The following is a 17,238-nucleotide window of genomic DNA, read 5'->3' on the forward strand; positions in this document are numbered from 1 at the left end:
AACAGTTTAGGTTGTTCTATTTGCAATATTATATAAATGGGCTTATGCTTGATCATATAACTGAGATTTGACTCTAGGCTTTTCCTCACCTATAGACATTTTATTGTGCACTGAAACACTGTTAGGCAACATTAAGGTGCTCCCTCAGTTGTGAATTTACATGTGTAGTCTTCTGACACCTGTTCGATAAGTTTAAAAAGACACAACAAACCATGTCCCTGGAAATATGGAGAGGTCTCATTGCATCCTTGGTCCTGTCATAGTTCAGAGTTTCAGCCTTCTGTACTTCTGAAGGTTTCCTTTTTGCCCAAAGGCCCCAAACTCTGCAGAAAAACCTACCGGAGGTGAGCGTCCTTCCCACCTGTGGATTTAGGTACCCGCAGGCAGGAGGCAGATGTGGGAATTAGATATATAAATGGTTAGAATGAGCTAAGCCTAGAAATAGTGGCAGAAATTGAATGGATAAGATACCTGTCACTTTCCCTAGTGAGGCTAACAGAAAATTGAGGGAATAATTTCTACTGGAAAATGAGGTAGTGGGAAAGGGTTAACATGACTTCGATACAGGCTGGCTATCCTTCAGTTTTTGAAAACTTGAACTACATTTTGGGAGAACCTATCATAGATTCCCAATGTAATATGTAGTTTTGCCACTAAACTCCACTAGTTTTACTGTACAACCACAGGATGTCACCAGAGCACAGCCTAACTACTAATGCTGGTATGAGTTTCAGATCTTGTGACTTCCAAACACTGATAAGGTTAATGAAGGAGTGAGAGTTGGAAGACTCTAACTAGTTCATTGTAGAGTGTTCCATTAGAAAAGTTTGTAGAAATTCTCAGAAGAGCTATGCTTGAGTCTATAAGGGCAGTAATGAGATGAATCTTATGGATTTCTAGAAAAAAACCTCTGTACCTGGAGTTTTGGAAAATAGGATACCTGGAGACATATACAAACCTACTGGATTGTGATGATCCTATTGAGAAATGCTGTACTGGGTTCCCCATCTTCAGAAGGGAGGTATTTGTTTACTCTATTTTTGCCTTGCCTGTGGCATTCTGTCCCCTTCTGTTTACCTATTGCCTGCTTTGTTGAACTTTAGACATGGGCAAAACCTTTTGTTCTACATTTTCAAGGCCTTTTAGACATAAAAGAATATTTTCATTGATGCTGTGGCTGCTTTTTGGTACCTTTTACTGGCATCAGAATCCTATTCAGATCTATTTAATGACACTTCTACCAGGCATCCAGGTTGGGAAGTGAGTGCTGTGGCGGCGAGGAATGGCATGGTAAAGGTGCCACCGCACCACCTTCAAAGGAGCTTTGAGTGGTGGAAAGAGGAGTGTAATTTGAAAACCCTTCTACTGCCTGAATTGTGCGATACCTGAAACAGGCTTATGCCACACAAAAATGTGACATAAGTCTGCAGGCTTGGAGGATGGCATTCCCAGGCTGGAACACCAGTGGGAGCTGACTAACCCCCCCCCCCCCCCGAGTCCACTTGGATGTCTGTGTTGATCCACAGTAGCACCCACTTTCACGTTTTGTTGCCATGGAGCTGTGTTGTGCTCAGATGGGTGCCCTTTACATCAGGGGGAGAGAGCAAACACATTGGTGCAGTCCAGCACCAGTCCCACAGTCTATTGCTCCATCTGGATTGGGTTGCCCGTTATTTAAAGTGCAGTCCTAACCCACTTGCACCAGGGTATTTAAAGTGCAGTCCTAACCCATTTGCACCAGGGTATAACTCTGCTTAGGGTTGCACTGCTAATCTTTTTACTGACGCTGTATTTTAAAATATGTTTGTATGCATGACATACTTTATTATTGATTTAAAATATTTGCAAGCCCCCTGAAGACAAAGATACTTCACCAGAACAAACCTACACTATACGTTTTGTGAACCACTGCCGAGGCTTTTCAAAATATTTTATGCCAGGGACATCAGTATGAAGCAATACTGAGGTCAATGATGCCCCCCTTCAAAACTCTTCATTAAAAAACCCCTTTACATTCAGAATAGTACAAATAATGTATGTAGTTCACATTTATACCCTACCCTTTCTCATGGTTCATGGCAGCTTAGAATTAATCTATTTTTGTTTTCCTGTTTGGAAGAAGGACAAGCTCTTGTCCTTTGGTATTCTTTTCTTAGTTGTAAACTTTTCTGCTGGAAAAAAAATCAGAAACTTCAAAAACAAGCATACAGATTAGGATCTCTCAGAATCTAGACCACCTCTATTCTCAATGTTTCTTCCCATAGGAACCATTACATTTTTAAAAAAGGGTCTCATTCACTCTATTAATTACTCTGATATAAAATAGCAGAATTATGATAATATCCAAGTGATATTTCAAACCAACTCCATTTAGAAAACAAGGCTGTTAATGGAATGGACATGCCTGACTTTCTACAACCCGCCTTTCTTTGGTTAGCATAAAAGACATACATTTCATGCACTTGATAAAATGAGCTCTGATTGACCAAAACATTTTTTTAGCTCCTAAGGTGCCACCAGTCTCCAGTTTTAGTTTGCTGCCACACTGGGATAGCATTTCCACACACTCACCCTTGACTCCCAGCGGAGCACCAAAGACCGCATAAGGCTGAACCTTATGGTCTTCTCTTGCCGGCTTCTCTCTATGATTCCTCCGAGAGGAGGGGAAGCAAGAGCCCGCCTCCTCCTCCTCCTCCTAGCTTTGGATTGGTGGAGCCGCCATCGACTCCCGCGTTTTGATTGGCCCGGAGGGGACAGAAGTGTTCCACCTCTATCCGGTGTGGCCGGGAATTGGGGGTGGGGGATTAGCTGGAGGGCGGCTGACAGGTTGCAGCTGCGGCCATTGCCGCCCTCCCCTCGCGGGTCAAGGGGAGCAGGCTGGGTGAGTAACCCGGAGACCCTCTGCAGTAGTCTCATCCGGAGGGGGGGAGGAAGCGGAGGTGGTGGCCCCCACTGGCTCCAGAGCCGAGGAAGGGGCTGGAGGCCCCAAAGACCTGCCAGATGCTCCCCCGGAGCCTTCAGGGGAGGAGGGGGAGCTGGGCCTCTCTTCAGGGGCGCATGTTCCTCTCTGATGGGGGGCAAATGTGAGGGGCGGGGACCAGGCTCCTTGCTGGAAACAAGCCTTGTGTGTTTGTGTGCGTGCATTGTGAGCTCCCTCCCCCGCTTAGGAAAATGGTTTGGTGGAGGGGGGCAGATCTGAGCCAAGATTTCTCTTCCTAATGAGTCTTCGTTGTTTGCCCCCTTTTTTAAAGGGGGGAAGGCCAAGACTGCACGTTTGGGAATGTTTTATTTCAGGGAATGTTTTATTTCAGGGCTTAGGGATGCGGGGGCGATGTGGGAAAACTTGCTTCCTTTCTGCTTTTGACGGGGAGGAAGATGTTTTATGTTTGGAGCTTCAGAGGACTTGGTGCTTGCATAGAAGCTCTTTCGTTCTATGCCAGTGGAGGATATCTTTGATGCAAAGTGGTTTTTCTAGTCGTGACTCCCCCCTCCCCATTCTGTTGAGATTTTGGCCTTGCAAATTGATGCCCAGGATTGCAAATCTATTTCCTTTCCTCCATTTATTTTTAGTTGCTAATGAGCAGAAAGAGATTTTTGCAGCTTGAAACAAATTTAAGTCTGAGTGGTAAGAATATATTTTTCTCCTCATGGAGTTAGATTGGTGGGACTGGAGAAGGCATGTGGAACTCTTTTCAAGAGTAAGCTATTTCACTCTCTCCCACCTCCTTTCCCATAATTGTTTTTCAGGGTGAAGTGGGGTAAATGGTTTAGATTAGTCGACTTGCATAAGCATCAATCAATTATTTATTTCATGCACCAATAACAATCTGAAGGATAGCACTGAAGGGTCATTTGCTAAAGGGGCGGTTCAACTAAGTGGAATATTTTTAGTTTCAGCTCTTTTGGGAGGAGATGAGTGTGGATTAAATAGCTATATTAATGCTGTTGTTTACCAGCTTGCAAACAATGAGTAGGTGTATGGTGTGGACTGCTGTAATGGCTTCTTCCGTGAATGGATTTTAGATAAGGTGGAAACCATCAGTGGGAAGAAAATCACTTGTAGATTCTAATGTCACCTTTAATATTTGTGATAGGTTGTCTAGCTAGCTGAAAAAGCTGTCTGGGAAAGCGAAGATGACTTCTGAATCTTTTTCTTTGGCTGCTCAGCCTAGATTTGACTCCAAATGGCTAAAGACAGACTTGCAGGTAAGTTGATTTCAGTATCTAGGACAATAATATGGTGCATTGTAGTGTAATGCAAGCTACACTTAAATACAGCTTGTTTACTAATAAACGAATGTGATTAGAGAATTAATATTGATAAGTAGTTTGCAAACCTACTGATGATACAATTGTTCAACAAAGATGAAAACATAGTTGTGAAACAAGAGTACTTTATTCAAAGTCGTATTGAATTACATTGAATGTTCTATTAAGCATCCTATCTCATATTTAGACAGTATCCTATGATAATTCCTGGAAGAGAACTATAATTATCTTTGGTCTATTGCTGACTTGATCTAGTAATGGAACACCTATTTTATTCCAAATTATAGCCATTACACTAGTGGCAATGCATTAGAATAGATAGATAAACATAGAAGAATAGAGCTGGAAGGGACCTCAAGGATCATCTAGTCCAACCCCCTGTACAAAGTGGGAAATTCACAACTACCCTCTCGTACACTCCCACGGTGGCCTCTGCTCTGTGTTCCGAGGAAGGCAAAAAAAGGGCCATGAGACCTGAGCGCTGGCTCATCACTTTCTTAGATGAACCTCTAGCCTGCTCAAAAACCTCCAGAGAAAGAAAGTTCACCTCCTGAGGAATCTTGTTCCGTTGAGGAACTGCTCTGTCAGGAAGTTCTTAATAATAGTTAGCTGAAAACTCTTATGGTTTAATTTCAAACCCAATGGTTCTGGCTTGACCTTGTGGGACAACAGAAAACAACTCTGCACCATCCTCCATATGACCACCTGTCAGATACTTGATAATGGCTATCATATCATCTTTCAGTCATCTCCCCTCCAAGCTAAACATACTGATCTCCAAGTCCAAAGTCATGAGACCTGGTCCACAGACCCCTTATCATATAGTTTCTGGTGTTGTGTTTATTGTATTAGAAATTCATTAAAATTTTATAGTATACAAATGCCGATGAAAATAGAGAAAAATCAACATGTTGTTGAAGTGTTCTAAAATGTACAAATATAGTTCTCTTTAATGAAACACCTTGAATGTTACGGGCTTTTTCCTGAAGTGTATCAGGTGGTGGCATGCAGTAAGGACTGAAGGTTGATATTTAGTTAAAATGTTGATATTTGGTATGGTACAACTTGTCATTAATACATTTCTATAAAGATACCTTCTGTATGCTGAATACTACCAGAATTGTCTTGCACTGATATTTTTCTGTACATAACTTTCGGAAACCTTATCTTATCATTTTGCTGTCTCAGTTGATTGTATCATGATGGTGACAAGGTATAACTTAGCCATCCATGAATAGTTGTGATTTTTGTGATTCAAAAGTTTCATAACAGTATGGACAAGACAGTGGGTTTGTATTGTATTATGTTTGTGTTGAATAATGCTAGAATGAAATATATCACCTGACAACCATTCAGTTGTTTTGCCAGCTTTCTGCTAAAATTTTGCTTGTAGCTGTAGTACATGGAGAAGTTAGTCAAAGTGTTTTATATTTTAGATTAAAAGAAATCGAAGCTGCTTTCATACTTGTGATGTTTTTGTGCAGCTTTCTGGAGTCTCCTTTACCGTTCTACATTTAATATGACTCATCTGTCTTACCTTCTTTCACCCCAGAATCTACTATTTTTGTATGGTTATGTAATTTTTTTGATAATTATTTGTTGAAAAACACCATTTAATTGCTGTGAAAGGTGTTTGGGCCACAGTCTGTGTTATTATGGAATGGTGTAAGAACCAGACCTGTATTTTGGTAAATAGTAATCCACCAGCTAAAAAAATGTTATTTGGTGGTATTAAAATCTATACACATTGCCAGAGTGGATGTAGATGCTGGAAATTATGTCTTTCCTAATAAATGTTATTTTAAAATAATTGAGCATCCAGCTAGAAATACATAAAATCACAAATCTCACAGAGATTACTCAATTGCTCAATTTAACCAACTCAGACAATTTAACCAACAAGCATATTTGATACGATCTTCCAAATATTGATGTTAATCTTATGCATCTTTCTTGTACATTTTGTCCGTGGTCAATGTAAATGTCAATAGTTATCCAAATATGAACTGAGTAAACAGTTTTCCAAAGGTCTTTAAGAGTCATTTCCCCCTTCAATCTTCATATTGGGAATTTCTGCTTAAGCAAAGCAGTCAGATTTTACATCTTGGGGTTTCTGCCTCCTTGACTTCCTCATTGGCAGACAGCTGCTTCACGTGTGAACTAAACCTAACATTAAGAGAACAAGAGTTCCATGTGCAGATTCTAGTGCCCAACGGTATCAGACTTTTGATTCACCATGGCTGATCAGATGAGTGTCTAATTAAATTTTCATTAAGAAATCACTGATTTTATTAAGTATTGCAGTGTAGTGAATGGATACCAATATAAAATGAAGCAAACTGGGCAGCTTCAAAATTGTAATTAACTTTGTTCAAATGTTTATTTTAAGGAACTGTATATGCATTTGTATGCAAACCCTGTTTTATTTAAAAGGGAGAGGTTATAAAATAAAACAAAAATGCAAATAATAATCCAAGCCAAAAATCCAAATATGAATTAATTTCATTTAAATATGAAGATCAAATAGAAGTAAAGCTAAAGTTTTTATTCCATCTTGGATTTCAAGTGAAATCAAAACAATCTGTACTGGGGTTTTTTCAACATTTCTAGCTAAGACAGGGAACATGGCTTTATTTCTTTTTGTTGCGCTTCACTTCTTAGTAGTACAATCTTAGAATATGGTTCAAGAGATTCTGAATCAAGTTCTTATGTTGTTGGTGATTAAAAGAAACCTCCAATATCACAGAAACTGTGTGGCCACTGTGTGAGGACAGGATGCTGGACTAGGTGGGCCACTGATCTGGCTGAGCAGGCCTCTTCTTTGTTCTTAAGTTTGCATTCATTTGAGCTGAATCTAACAAGCAATGCAGAAGTGTTTGCAGATAATGAACCTGCTGCCTCAGTATGCCAGAGAGTTTTGTTTCGTTGGTAAAAGTGAATGGACAAAACTGATATATCATACACAGTTGTTCAGTGAGCTGAGTGTTTTCAGTGCCTAAAATTTAAATAGCTAAGGGAAGTTCATACTATTGTTCATTATATTTAAAGTTTTACATTAAAAATTCCAAAAGCTACCATACAGTTTTGAACATGCTCAAATATAACATTTAAACCACAGTTAATGTACTTTATTGATTCTTTTTCTAGTTCTACAATATTGTAATTCCTTTAATTTATTTTTTGCCGTCAAGTCACATCTGACTTAAGGTGACCTCTGGTGAGATTTTCAAGGCAAGAGACTAACTGAGCTGGTTTGCCATTTTGCCTGTGTCCACATTATGGTCCTGGTGTTCCTTGGAGGTCTTCCATCCAAAAAGTTGCCATGGCTGACCCTGCTTAGCTTCTGAAATCAGTCTAGCCTGGGCTATCCAGGTCAGGGCAGTTCCCTCGCATGCCCTCTTTTAATTAACTTAATCCCATGCATTTATATTCTGAAGTATGTCCCATTGAGTCTAGATGCATGATTTTATTTGTGTCAGTGTTTGTGCAATATTTATTTCATTTGTCCCCTGCCTTTCTTCCCACTGGGGAACTCAGAGCAACTTGCATTGTTCTCCTTTCCTTCATTTTATCCTCATAGCACCCTGTGAAGTAGATTATGTTTAGGGGTTGCAGCCCTAGATTATACTTCTTTCTCATCCCTTTCTTACTAGGCATGCTTATATTATAGTCTATGGGGTTCAAGAATACCAGGAACGGAACTTCAGGTGTGGTTGAGCTTGCATGGGAGCCAAAAAGTTGTGCTCCACGGGTAGAACTCCTTCAACTTGTGGAATCCACATGCTGGATTCAGCCTTCATAGGGAACAGTAAGGAAGGGAAGAAATGTAGTCTCATTCAGGTCTTTGCAGAAGTATCTAAAAATACACACGTGTATATAAGCGCTTTTTAAAAATAAACAGGAAGCTTTTTATGGCTCTTTCAGTGAAACAAATAATCAGCATCAAGTAAGAGTTTGTTTTAGTGAGATGTATTATATGTTTGTCAGTTCATTTTGAATAGTATCTTGATATTGGCTTTTCAGTTTTAGAGATGGCTTCAAGATCTGAGCCAGGTTTGTGCAGGCATGGTCATGTAATCCTTCCATCTGAAATAATATAGTCCAGACACAGTAATAACTGTACTGCTGTTTGCGAAAACTAGGCCTTCATTTCTGCTGCATCATGGGGTAATATGTTTATTTTTAAATTCTACATGTTGCTGAGCTTATCAGAGCACAGGTTGTCCAGTTTGTTGGATGCCAGTTTAAGGTGCCAGATTACATAATTGCATAGTTGGTGAATTTCAGCAGGTGCTTTGCAACTGGAGGGCTGGAGAATAAAAATATTTTTGTGGTACTCAAGGAGCAGAACATCATAACTCATTGTGGTTGTTATTTTCTTCCCTTCAAAAAGCTTGCTTTTACACGGGATGGACTCTGTGGCTTGTGGAACGAAATGGTGAAAGATGGTGAAATTGTGTATATTGGCTCAGAAATATCCCAAAGTGGTGAAGGTTCTCCACGGAAAGGTAGGCTTCTTTTTCTCTCTACCTCAGTTATAGAGTGGAAGTTTATAGTAATGAAGGAATTGTTTAGTACAGCACATACAAGTGAGTCTAATTTTTCCTTGAGGGTTAATGAATACAGGGGATTCTGTATGATTTACAGTTTACTGGCTTGGATTCACTTCCTTGCAAGTGGAGCAAATTCATAGAAGTGTTTTGTTGCCTGCTCTTTCCATCTGTTGCCCCCGACTGTGACTAGCCCAAGATCACCCAGCTGGCGTGTGTTGGAGTGTACAGGCGAATCTGAATTCCCCAGCTAAGCCTCCACAGCTCAGGTGGCAGAGTGGGGAATCAAACCCGGTACCTCCAGATTAGAGTACACCTGCTCTTAACCACTAGGCCACTGCTGCTCCAGGAAGGTGGTGTTCTGGGAGGTCCCCAACCTTCAGCAATGAATTTTCCAAGAACTGGAAAAGAAAGAGGAAAGGATGTGTGTTAGTGGGATCCTCTTTCTTTCTTTCTTTCTTTCTTTCTTTCTTTCTTTCTTTCTTTCTTTCTTTCTTTCTTTCTTTCTTTCTTTCTTTCTTTCTTTCTTTCTTTCTTTCTCTCTCTTTTTCTCTCTCTCTCTCTCTCTTTCTCTCTCTCTCTCTTTCTTTCTTTCTCTCTCTCTTTCTTTCTTTCTTTCTTTCTTTCTTTCTTTCTTTCTTTCTTTCTTTCTTTCTTTCTTTCTTTCTTTCTTTCTTTCTTTCTTTCTTTCTTTCTTTCTTTCTTTCTTTCTTTCTTTCTTTCTTTCTTTCTTTCTTTCTTTCTTTCTTTCTTTCTTTCTTTCTTTCTTTCTTTCTTATTTAGATTTGTAGACCGCCCCATCCCCAAGGGGCTCTGGGCGGTGCACAACAGTGTCAATATATATACAAGGTATAACAAGGATCACAATAGTGACCACATTTACTAAAATCCATTAAAACAGCGGTCAAAACAATAATAACAGGCGTCCCATAACCCAGTTCATTAAAAACCTCCCCAAAAAGAGGAAACAGCCGGACTCCTCCCTAGGAGTTGTAAAAATAAGGGAGCAAAGGGAGAGCAAAGGGGGACGCCTTGCACGTTTATGATCCCTCTCTCCAGATATCTGCTCCAGGTGGCTCCATTCATGAAAGGGCTTAAACCCAACTTAATTTTTTCTGCACGCTCTGTCAGCCTCTTTGTATAATGACCTTTTAATTTGTCTTTTACTGCTAAATTGCAGTCAGATCTTGATCTTTTTATTTCTGTTTTAATGGTGGTTCTGTGCCTTGTGTATTGATAAATTTTGTCTCACTGAAAAGGTTCATGTTACATATAAATGTGAAAAATGGTTATATTAATACTGATTGCAGAAGGTTTTTTATATATAGAGAGAGAGGGAAGCAGGGAAATACAGAACAAAGGAAAATGATGTATTTTGAGATTTTCATTTGTTTAACTTATTGATTACTTTAAATAAAAGTAAGGATTGGACCGACAATCTGTAGTGGAACTGAGTTCCACCTCCCTCCTGCTATAACCCCTGGTGCCCTCTTAAATGCTGCTTCTCTGATTTAGAGGCCCCCAGTGCTTGATATGATATGGAAGTCTGCAGAAGGTGACTGAAAGCAGCAAAAATCCCAATAACCCCCATCTTTTTGACCCTGCAGCCACCTTTGAAATTCTGGCAAAAAATAGCTCCCATAAAATGACTGTTACAGAAGGTGGAACCAATCATATCCTGTCTTCAGTTACATGGCGAAGTCCTTGTAGTGGCAGCTAGTGCCAAAGCAAAGTTATTGAAGTTTTGCATGGTCAATCAATCTCCAGTGGCTAAGCAGAAGCCTTGCTGGGCAAAAGCCCCACCTGGCCCTGCCCAAAAATACTTGGTTGATGCCAGGAAAGGTATTGGTGGGCACCCACCCATGTTGGGCACCCCTGCTCTAATCCAGTTTATGTAATCCAACTCTGTATATAATCTTGCATAGATATTGAGATGCTTAATCTCTGTGAACTACGTAAAATTTAATGCCAGCCATATAAATTTATGGACTGATGGATCAGTAGTAAAAAACCTCATGTCTCATAAACTAGGAATAACACTAATTTCAATTTGATTTAGCTGAAAAGAATAATCTCTGGACTCCGACAATATAATTTTATTCTAACTATAGCAAGCTTACTAGATCTTTCAGAATCTGGATAAGTTTGCTCTTTTGTAGACAGAAAAGGTGTTTATAAAGCTAAAGGCTGAGATATCAGTCACCAAAACTTTGGTGTACATTGTTGCAATTCTACACCAAAAATTGTTGTACACTGTTGCAGTTTGAAAGAGTAATAGAAATCTCTGGCCCTGAGGAAACGTGGAGGTTCTAATCAGGAATAAAACTTGCTGTAAATAATATTTGGCCCTAATAGGGAGCTGCTACTTAATCTTGTTTAAATATCAAATACTTTTTTACCTTCGCTAATTACATGTGTATTGTTGTTCATTGTTATAGTTTGTTTCTTCATGTGGTCGAATTTCTTTATGGGTGGGATTTTCGAACCTAGTGGATGCTTTGATAATATAATAATAACCCACTTCTAATCTAGTGGATATTAGTGATATTAATACTTCCATCACAATCTAAACTTATCCTAATGTGCAGTTATTTACTCTTAACAGAGATCTGAAAAGGTAAGCTATTTCAAGGTACTCATAGTAGTCAATGCTAGGTTTTATCTTTTGTTTTTGCCCTCCACCTCACATTATATCACAGATTCCTATTGATTTTGCCACTAGTTCTAAAAGTAGTTTGCAGATTACACAGATCTTTTGGCTTTCAGAACATGGCTTAACCATGTTACAGATTTGTAAGTAGAAGGGGTCAGGGAGTTCCTCAGTGAAACAGGAGATGTGGCAGCAAAGTTAGTGTCTTTTTTCTCCTTTTCCCCTCCCCCTTCTTTGAGGGTATCTGAGGACACAGAATGACCTTTTCAGTACTGGGGGTAAGAAATTCTTCGATGCAAAAAAGCTTGCTTTACATAAACAACAGTTTACATGGCTGAATTTGTTCTGTAGATGAAAGCACTGAAGGGCAGACTGGATCAAAAAAAGAAGAACAGAATGACAAAGAGAGAAAAGATGAAGAGGATACTCCATTGCCTACCTATAAAGCCAAATCAATTGTTGAAAGCTGGGTTTGGGGCAGGCAGCCAGGTAATACAATGGTTATTTTTTTTAGATTTTCTTGTTATGGAATACAGTTTTATATTACTTTGTGAGAAGGTAGCCATGTTGATCACATGTCTGAAGAAGTGAGCTTGTGACTCATGAAAGCTGATGTTGAAATAAATATTGTTCATTTTTAAGTTGTTACTGGACCTTTGCTTTGTGTTGTGCAGTGCTGTACCAGATACATTTCTCAGTATGGTCCTCTGTTTCTGTAGAAGTGTTAGATTATGTATTTGAGGATCAGGTCTTGCTGCTGTACAGAAGAGTTGAGAGCTATGAGGATTGTGTACAAAGACTTGCAGATGAAGCGGGGAGTGAGGTGCATGGTATCTCCTTTGGGTGTAGGTTTGTAGGATAGCCTCACCTGTGTAGTTAACAAAACCAAGCCCATAACATTGGTATTGGGCTGTATTGGGGAAGGGTGGTTTTGGTGGTTCAATTAACATGTTTGATATCACTGGCTTAAGAGTGTTGACAGGCATTTTGTATTTTTAAAATTTTTGTCTTGCCTTGCAGCCAAAAGTGGTCTGCAGGAATGAAAAGACAACATTTGTAATTAAAATTAAATGAACTTGTTCATTGTAGAGAGGAATCCCAGCTAAGCTAGATTTAGGCACACTGGCTGCTGTACCCTCTCACTCTGATGCCACGAACAGTTTTAGTTGGAAGCAGATGGGAACTGCTTACTGTCACAAATATTTTTCAGGATTGAGGTGGCATGCTGCTGGTTATAAATCAGCTCAAATACCACTTTTTCAAAGTGCCATGTGCTGTATTTGCTACGTGTATTATGATGACCATTGTCACCTTTGATTGCATATCAGCAGCGTACCTGTGCTCGAGAGCCTTGATTGATTCTGGCTCCCTAGCTAGTCCTCTTCGTACTTGTAGAAATCCTTTTCTCATTCAGACATCACAGTGTTCATTCTGTAGAGCCATAGTGACCCTTCTGGACATTCCACTGTTTGTTCACATTATTAATAGGACTATCTTCTGTAAAACAGCATTCTGACTTCATTGGTCCTAAACCATTTGTCACACTTCTGGATGGACATTTTGAAGCAAGAGGCCAGGAAATAGGTAGTAGAGTATGCTGGGGAAGGGTTGTACAAAACTGGATTATGGTAATGCTTAGAGATGTCCGGTGTATATATATGTAAGAAAAATCTAGTTACTGAGCTGAAAATTCACATCATTAGGTTGGTTAGGATTTGTTTTGAACTGGAATCTAGTGTGCTTGTATTTCCTGAATGCTCTACCCCGAAGAGCATAGTCACAAGACCTGATCGTATGATGAGCACATGATGAACACGTAAGTTTAGTTTAATGACACTTGAATTATGAATACAAGATATACACTTGAGAAATACATGAATTGCCTTTGCTCATTGGGTAGAAACTTTGAGATGATCAGACCATGTTGATAATTGCAGCTGCTGATTAAAGGCAGGGGATCACCATGCTTGTTTTTGTGTGAAATATGGTAGTGTAAATCTTAATGCTTTCTTGCATCTGTGGTATGGAAGGTTTCAAAAGCTTATTTGAAGTTTGCATTTGATTTCTCCAGAGATTTAAAAGCACCTGAAATTAGGAGAGTTAGACATCCTTTCAACAATATGCACATATCTGGTAGAATTTAAAGCTCTTAGGTGACTAACATAAGTAAGCAGCATAAGTTTAGCTTTGCTGTATCAGAACGAAAGCTTTTTATAGTATCCTTCTTGACATAATGGTCAGTGAGAAGTTTTCAGAAGGTCTACAGTGTGGATCGAAGGCCAAAACATCCCCCTGTAGTTGCCCATCAGCAGTTGATAGTCAGAGGCACCCATATAGTCTCTGCACTTGTAGGTTCCATTTAGCCATTAGGGTGACTGATGGATCTGTCCTGCATGAATTTGTCTTATCCTTTTAAAGCCATCTAAGTTAGTGACTAGGAACCTGTAATGCAGAATGGTAAGCCGCAGTTCTGCCGTTTAAATTCTGTGTGTAACCTGAGTTCGATCCCAAGGGAAGTCAGTTTCAGGTAACTGGTACAAGGTTGACTCAACTTTCCATCCTTCCAAGGTCAGTAAAATGAGTACCCAGATTGCTGGGGTAAAGTGTAGATTACCGGGGAAGGCAATGGCGAACCACCCTCTAAACATAGTTGCCTAAAAAATGTCATGAATGTTGTAAACCACTGTAGTCCAAATATAAACACATATTTGGACTACAGTGTAAATCGATAGAAGACATTACTATATTGCCAAACTTGTCTTCAGTTCCTTTCCTGATAATTCCTAATGTAGAATCCACCTTTTTTTGCTGCTGCAGCACAGTAAGTCAACATTTTTGTTGAAATGTCCATCTTAATACTAGGTCAGATCCTGTCGAGTCTATATGTAACCACAGCATTTTTGTTTCAGTATGCAGTTGCTTATACAGCATCTCATTTTCTATTTTGTTGTCGGTGAACTGAGTCTGTAGAGATCCTAGTGGGACATTTTGCTATCTTATTTTTCACCATTCTAAAAATCTGGTGTCGTCTTCACACTTGGTCAGCTCACTGTTTTCCCTCATCAGATCTATAGGAAGAAATAATATCACTCGTGCTAACACCAGTTCCAGGGAACCTCCACTGCTAACTCTTCTACATTGTAGACATTTATTACAACCTTCTGCATTCTGTTGATTATCTGTTTACTAATCCATGAGATAAACTGGTGGATTCCACACAGATAACATATAACAGGTTGCAGTCGTTATAAAGGAACCCATTTTCCTTTTTCCTGTTCACATTCATGCCATGCAGCCGGCTATTGGAGCCCATGGAACCAATCCAGTTTGCTTTTGCGCCTTTGCATTGAGACATTTCTCTATTAAAAACTTTCCTGCAACACGTGCATAGCTGTGCAGGCATTCAGAAATGAACCCCTGCAGCCATGCCACTTGTCCCACAGTATGATTTGCTGCACCTGCAAAGCTGCACATGTGCAACACTCAAAATAAAAAAAGAAAAAGGGATCTCCCTGTAATGGTAGGGTGCAGTAATGAACATGTTGCTGTGGATCGGTCATACTTGCTGTGATGGGGAGAAAACATGCTCGGGGGACTTTGTACGTTGTTGGGCTCTCAGAGAATCTGTTCACAACTTGCTGGGTGACAGAATGGCAGATGGGCGGATTTTCCCTGACACTGGATGGCATGGAACCTAAAATAGACAGGTGGAAGGGAGGGAAATAAAGTGTCTTCTGCCTGTTGTGTTCATGCAGGAGCACCTCCAACCCAGGATTTTGCACAAGGATCACTGGTTTAGCAATTATTTTAAATCCCAGATTGAGGGGAATAAAACAGGCCAAACTCGTTTTGAGAACGGGACCTGTGTGAAGCCCCCCCCCCCCCCCCGTTTATATAATAGCCTGCACCTATTATATTTGGCCTGTCCGGAACCACGCATGACTTACATGTCTCTCTATGAAGCACTGTTCCTGTAGGAACTACTCTGGCTATGCAATTTTACAGGTTAGTTGTATATTTTTCTAATTTGTGACAGTCTGAGTGCTGAGCGACCTGCACAGAATGGCAGGCAGGTGCATATTATCTGACAGTGGATGGGAGGGGGAAAAGTGGTTCCTGCCTGGCTGATTGTGTGGGAGCGGCTCCAACCAGGGATTTTGCAAAAGGATCGCTGGTTTAGTGATTTTCAAAAATCCTGGGTTGAGGGGAATAAAACAGGGCAAACTCATTTGGGGGATGGGACCTGTCTGAAGTCCCCCCCCCCCCAATGGTTTGTATTGCGCCCTATATCTGTTATATTGAATCTGTGCGAAATCCACCACTGTCCTCACCCCATGGCTGCACCTTTACAAGATTTGGTGGCAAATATTTTATCTCTGTAAGATTATCCTAAACAACATACTTAATCACAAAGAACTTCAAAATGTTATGAGGCAGGACTATGGAAGCCATGTGACTCTTCTCCAGGAGGGATTGTTTTTCTGCACGCTGAGTAATTCTTCCTTGAATAACTGTGTGATCCATTTACCTAACAGAGTTTAGGCTAACAATTCCAGATTGCCCATCTACATCCCTTGTTTAAAACTGGCACCATATTAGTTGTTTTCCCATCGTCTGGTAGGGAGGCCAACGTTAGAGATAAATAAAATGTATTCCTTGATAATACTTGTATGCACCCTGTTCACATACATATGCCCAAGGTCTTTCACAGTATAATAAAACAATATAATCCCATAATCAGATAACTAGAACTTTCTATAAAACTGGATAGCCATATAAATCAACTAGATCTGTTGTAGTTTCCCAAACATCATTAATATCAGATCACAGTGTTAAGAGAGCTACAGTTTTGCATTTTAGTTCTTGAAATCAGTGGTCATTGAAAAGAATAACTCTACCTAAGGACCCTTAAGCGTATGCCGTCTGTACCCAGTGACTTGTTAGCTTTTATCAGTTAGACCTAGAACTTCATCTTTAGTCACATCCATTTTACTTGGTCCTTCCAGTGACACCAGTGTGGACGAATGCCCTGTACTGTATTTGTTTAGCTTCTATACATTTTTCTCTACTCTCTTGCAGCAGTTTTCAGTCTTTTCCCATTCAGAGTCTCAAATGTTTTGCTGAAGTGACTTTCTACTCCTGAACTGATTAAAAATAATACTTTGTACCTCTATGGCCTCTTCTGCACATGCAGAATAATGCAGATTCAAGCCACTTTCACAACTGTTTGAAAGTGGATTTTATCCGCACATTAAAATCCAGCTTCAAAATGCATTGAAAGTGGATTGAAAGTGCATTATTCTGCATGCTCCTAACTATTTCGTTTTCATCAGTTTTGTGAGTATATGTATTGCATCATTTTTTAAAAAATGAAAGAGACTTTCAGGATGGCTTACTTCACATTTTTTAGAAAAGGACTTGCTGCTCAGATTAGCAAGGAAGATCTTTGGTTTGGGCATTTTTTTCATTGTGTACATATAATTTGGAGTGTGTGTGTGGGGCCCTTAAGGACAATTTGACTGAGTCAGTTTGGAGAAAGTCCTTGCTGTCAGATTAAATTGCTAATTAGATGTGGACTGGACTGTGTAACTTCCAGGCCCCTAGGAATTCAAATGCAATAAAGGCAAAAAATACATTATGCACCTGTTAGTGGTATTATTTCTTGTGACTCAGCAGCTGATGAAGTATTTGATTTGCAAGGTTGGAGGTGGCTGTCTTTAGGCTATGTAGTGTCTTGTTTCTTGTAGCTGTTAAAGAAATTGTATCAGG

The 17,238-nt window shown here is 39.8% G+C and overlaps 1 protein-coding gene across 5 annotated transcripts in view; it reads left to right on the forward strand.

Annotated features, from left to right (window-relative positions):
- Nucleotides 1-2,767: 2,767 nt before the first annotated feature.
- The window catches only part of HERC2 (HECT and RLD domain containing E3 ubiquitin protein ligase 2), a 112,253-nt gene continuing 97,782 nt past the window's right edge, over nt 2,768-17,238 (forward strand). For all 5 annotated transcript variants that reach the window (XM_048492510.1, XM_048492511.1, XM_048492513.1 and 2 more), the window contains exons 1-4: nt 2,768-2,881; nt 4,095-4,206; nt 8,663-8,777; nt 11,821-11,958. In XM_048492510.1, coding sequence (XP_048348467.1) covers nt 4,135-4,206; nt 8,663-8,777; nt 11,821-11,958 — 325 coding nt within the window. In that variant the 5' untranslated portion in view covers nt 2,768-2,881; nt 4,095-4,134. The remainder of the gene's footprint in view (nt 2,882-4,094; nt 4,207-8,662; nt 8,778-11,820; nt 11,959-17,238) is intronic.

This window comes from Sphaerodactylus townsendi, linkage group LG04 (assembly GCF_021028975.2).
Source record: "Sphaerodactylus townsendi isolate TG3544 linkage group LG04, MPM_Stown_v2.3, whole genome shotgun sequence".
In the NCBI taxonomy this organism is placed as follows: Eukaryota; Metazoa; Chordata; class Lepidosauria; order Squamata; family Sphaerodactylidae; genus Sphaerodactylus; species Sphaerodactylus townsendi.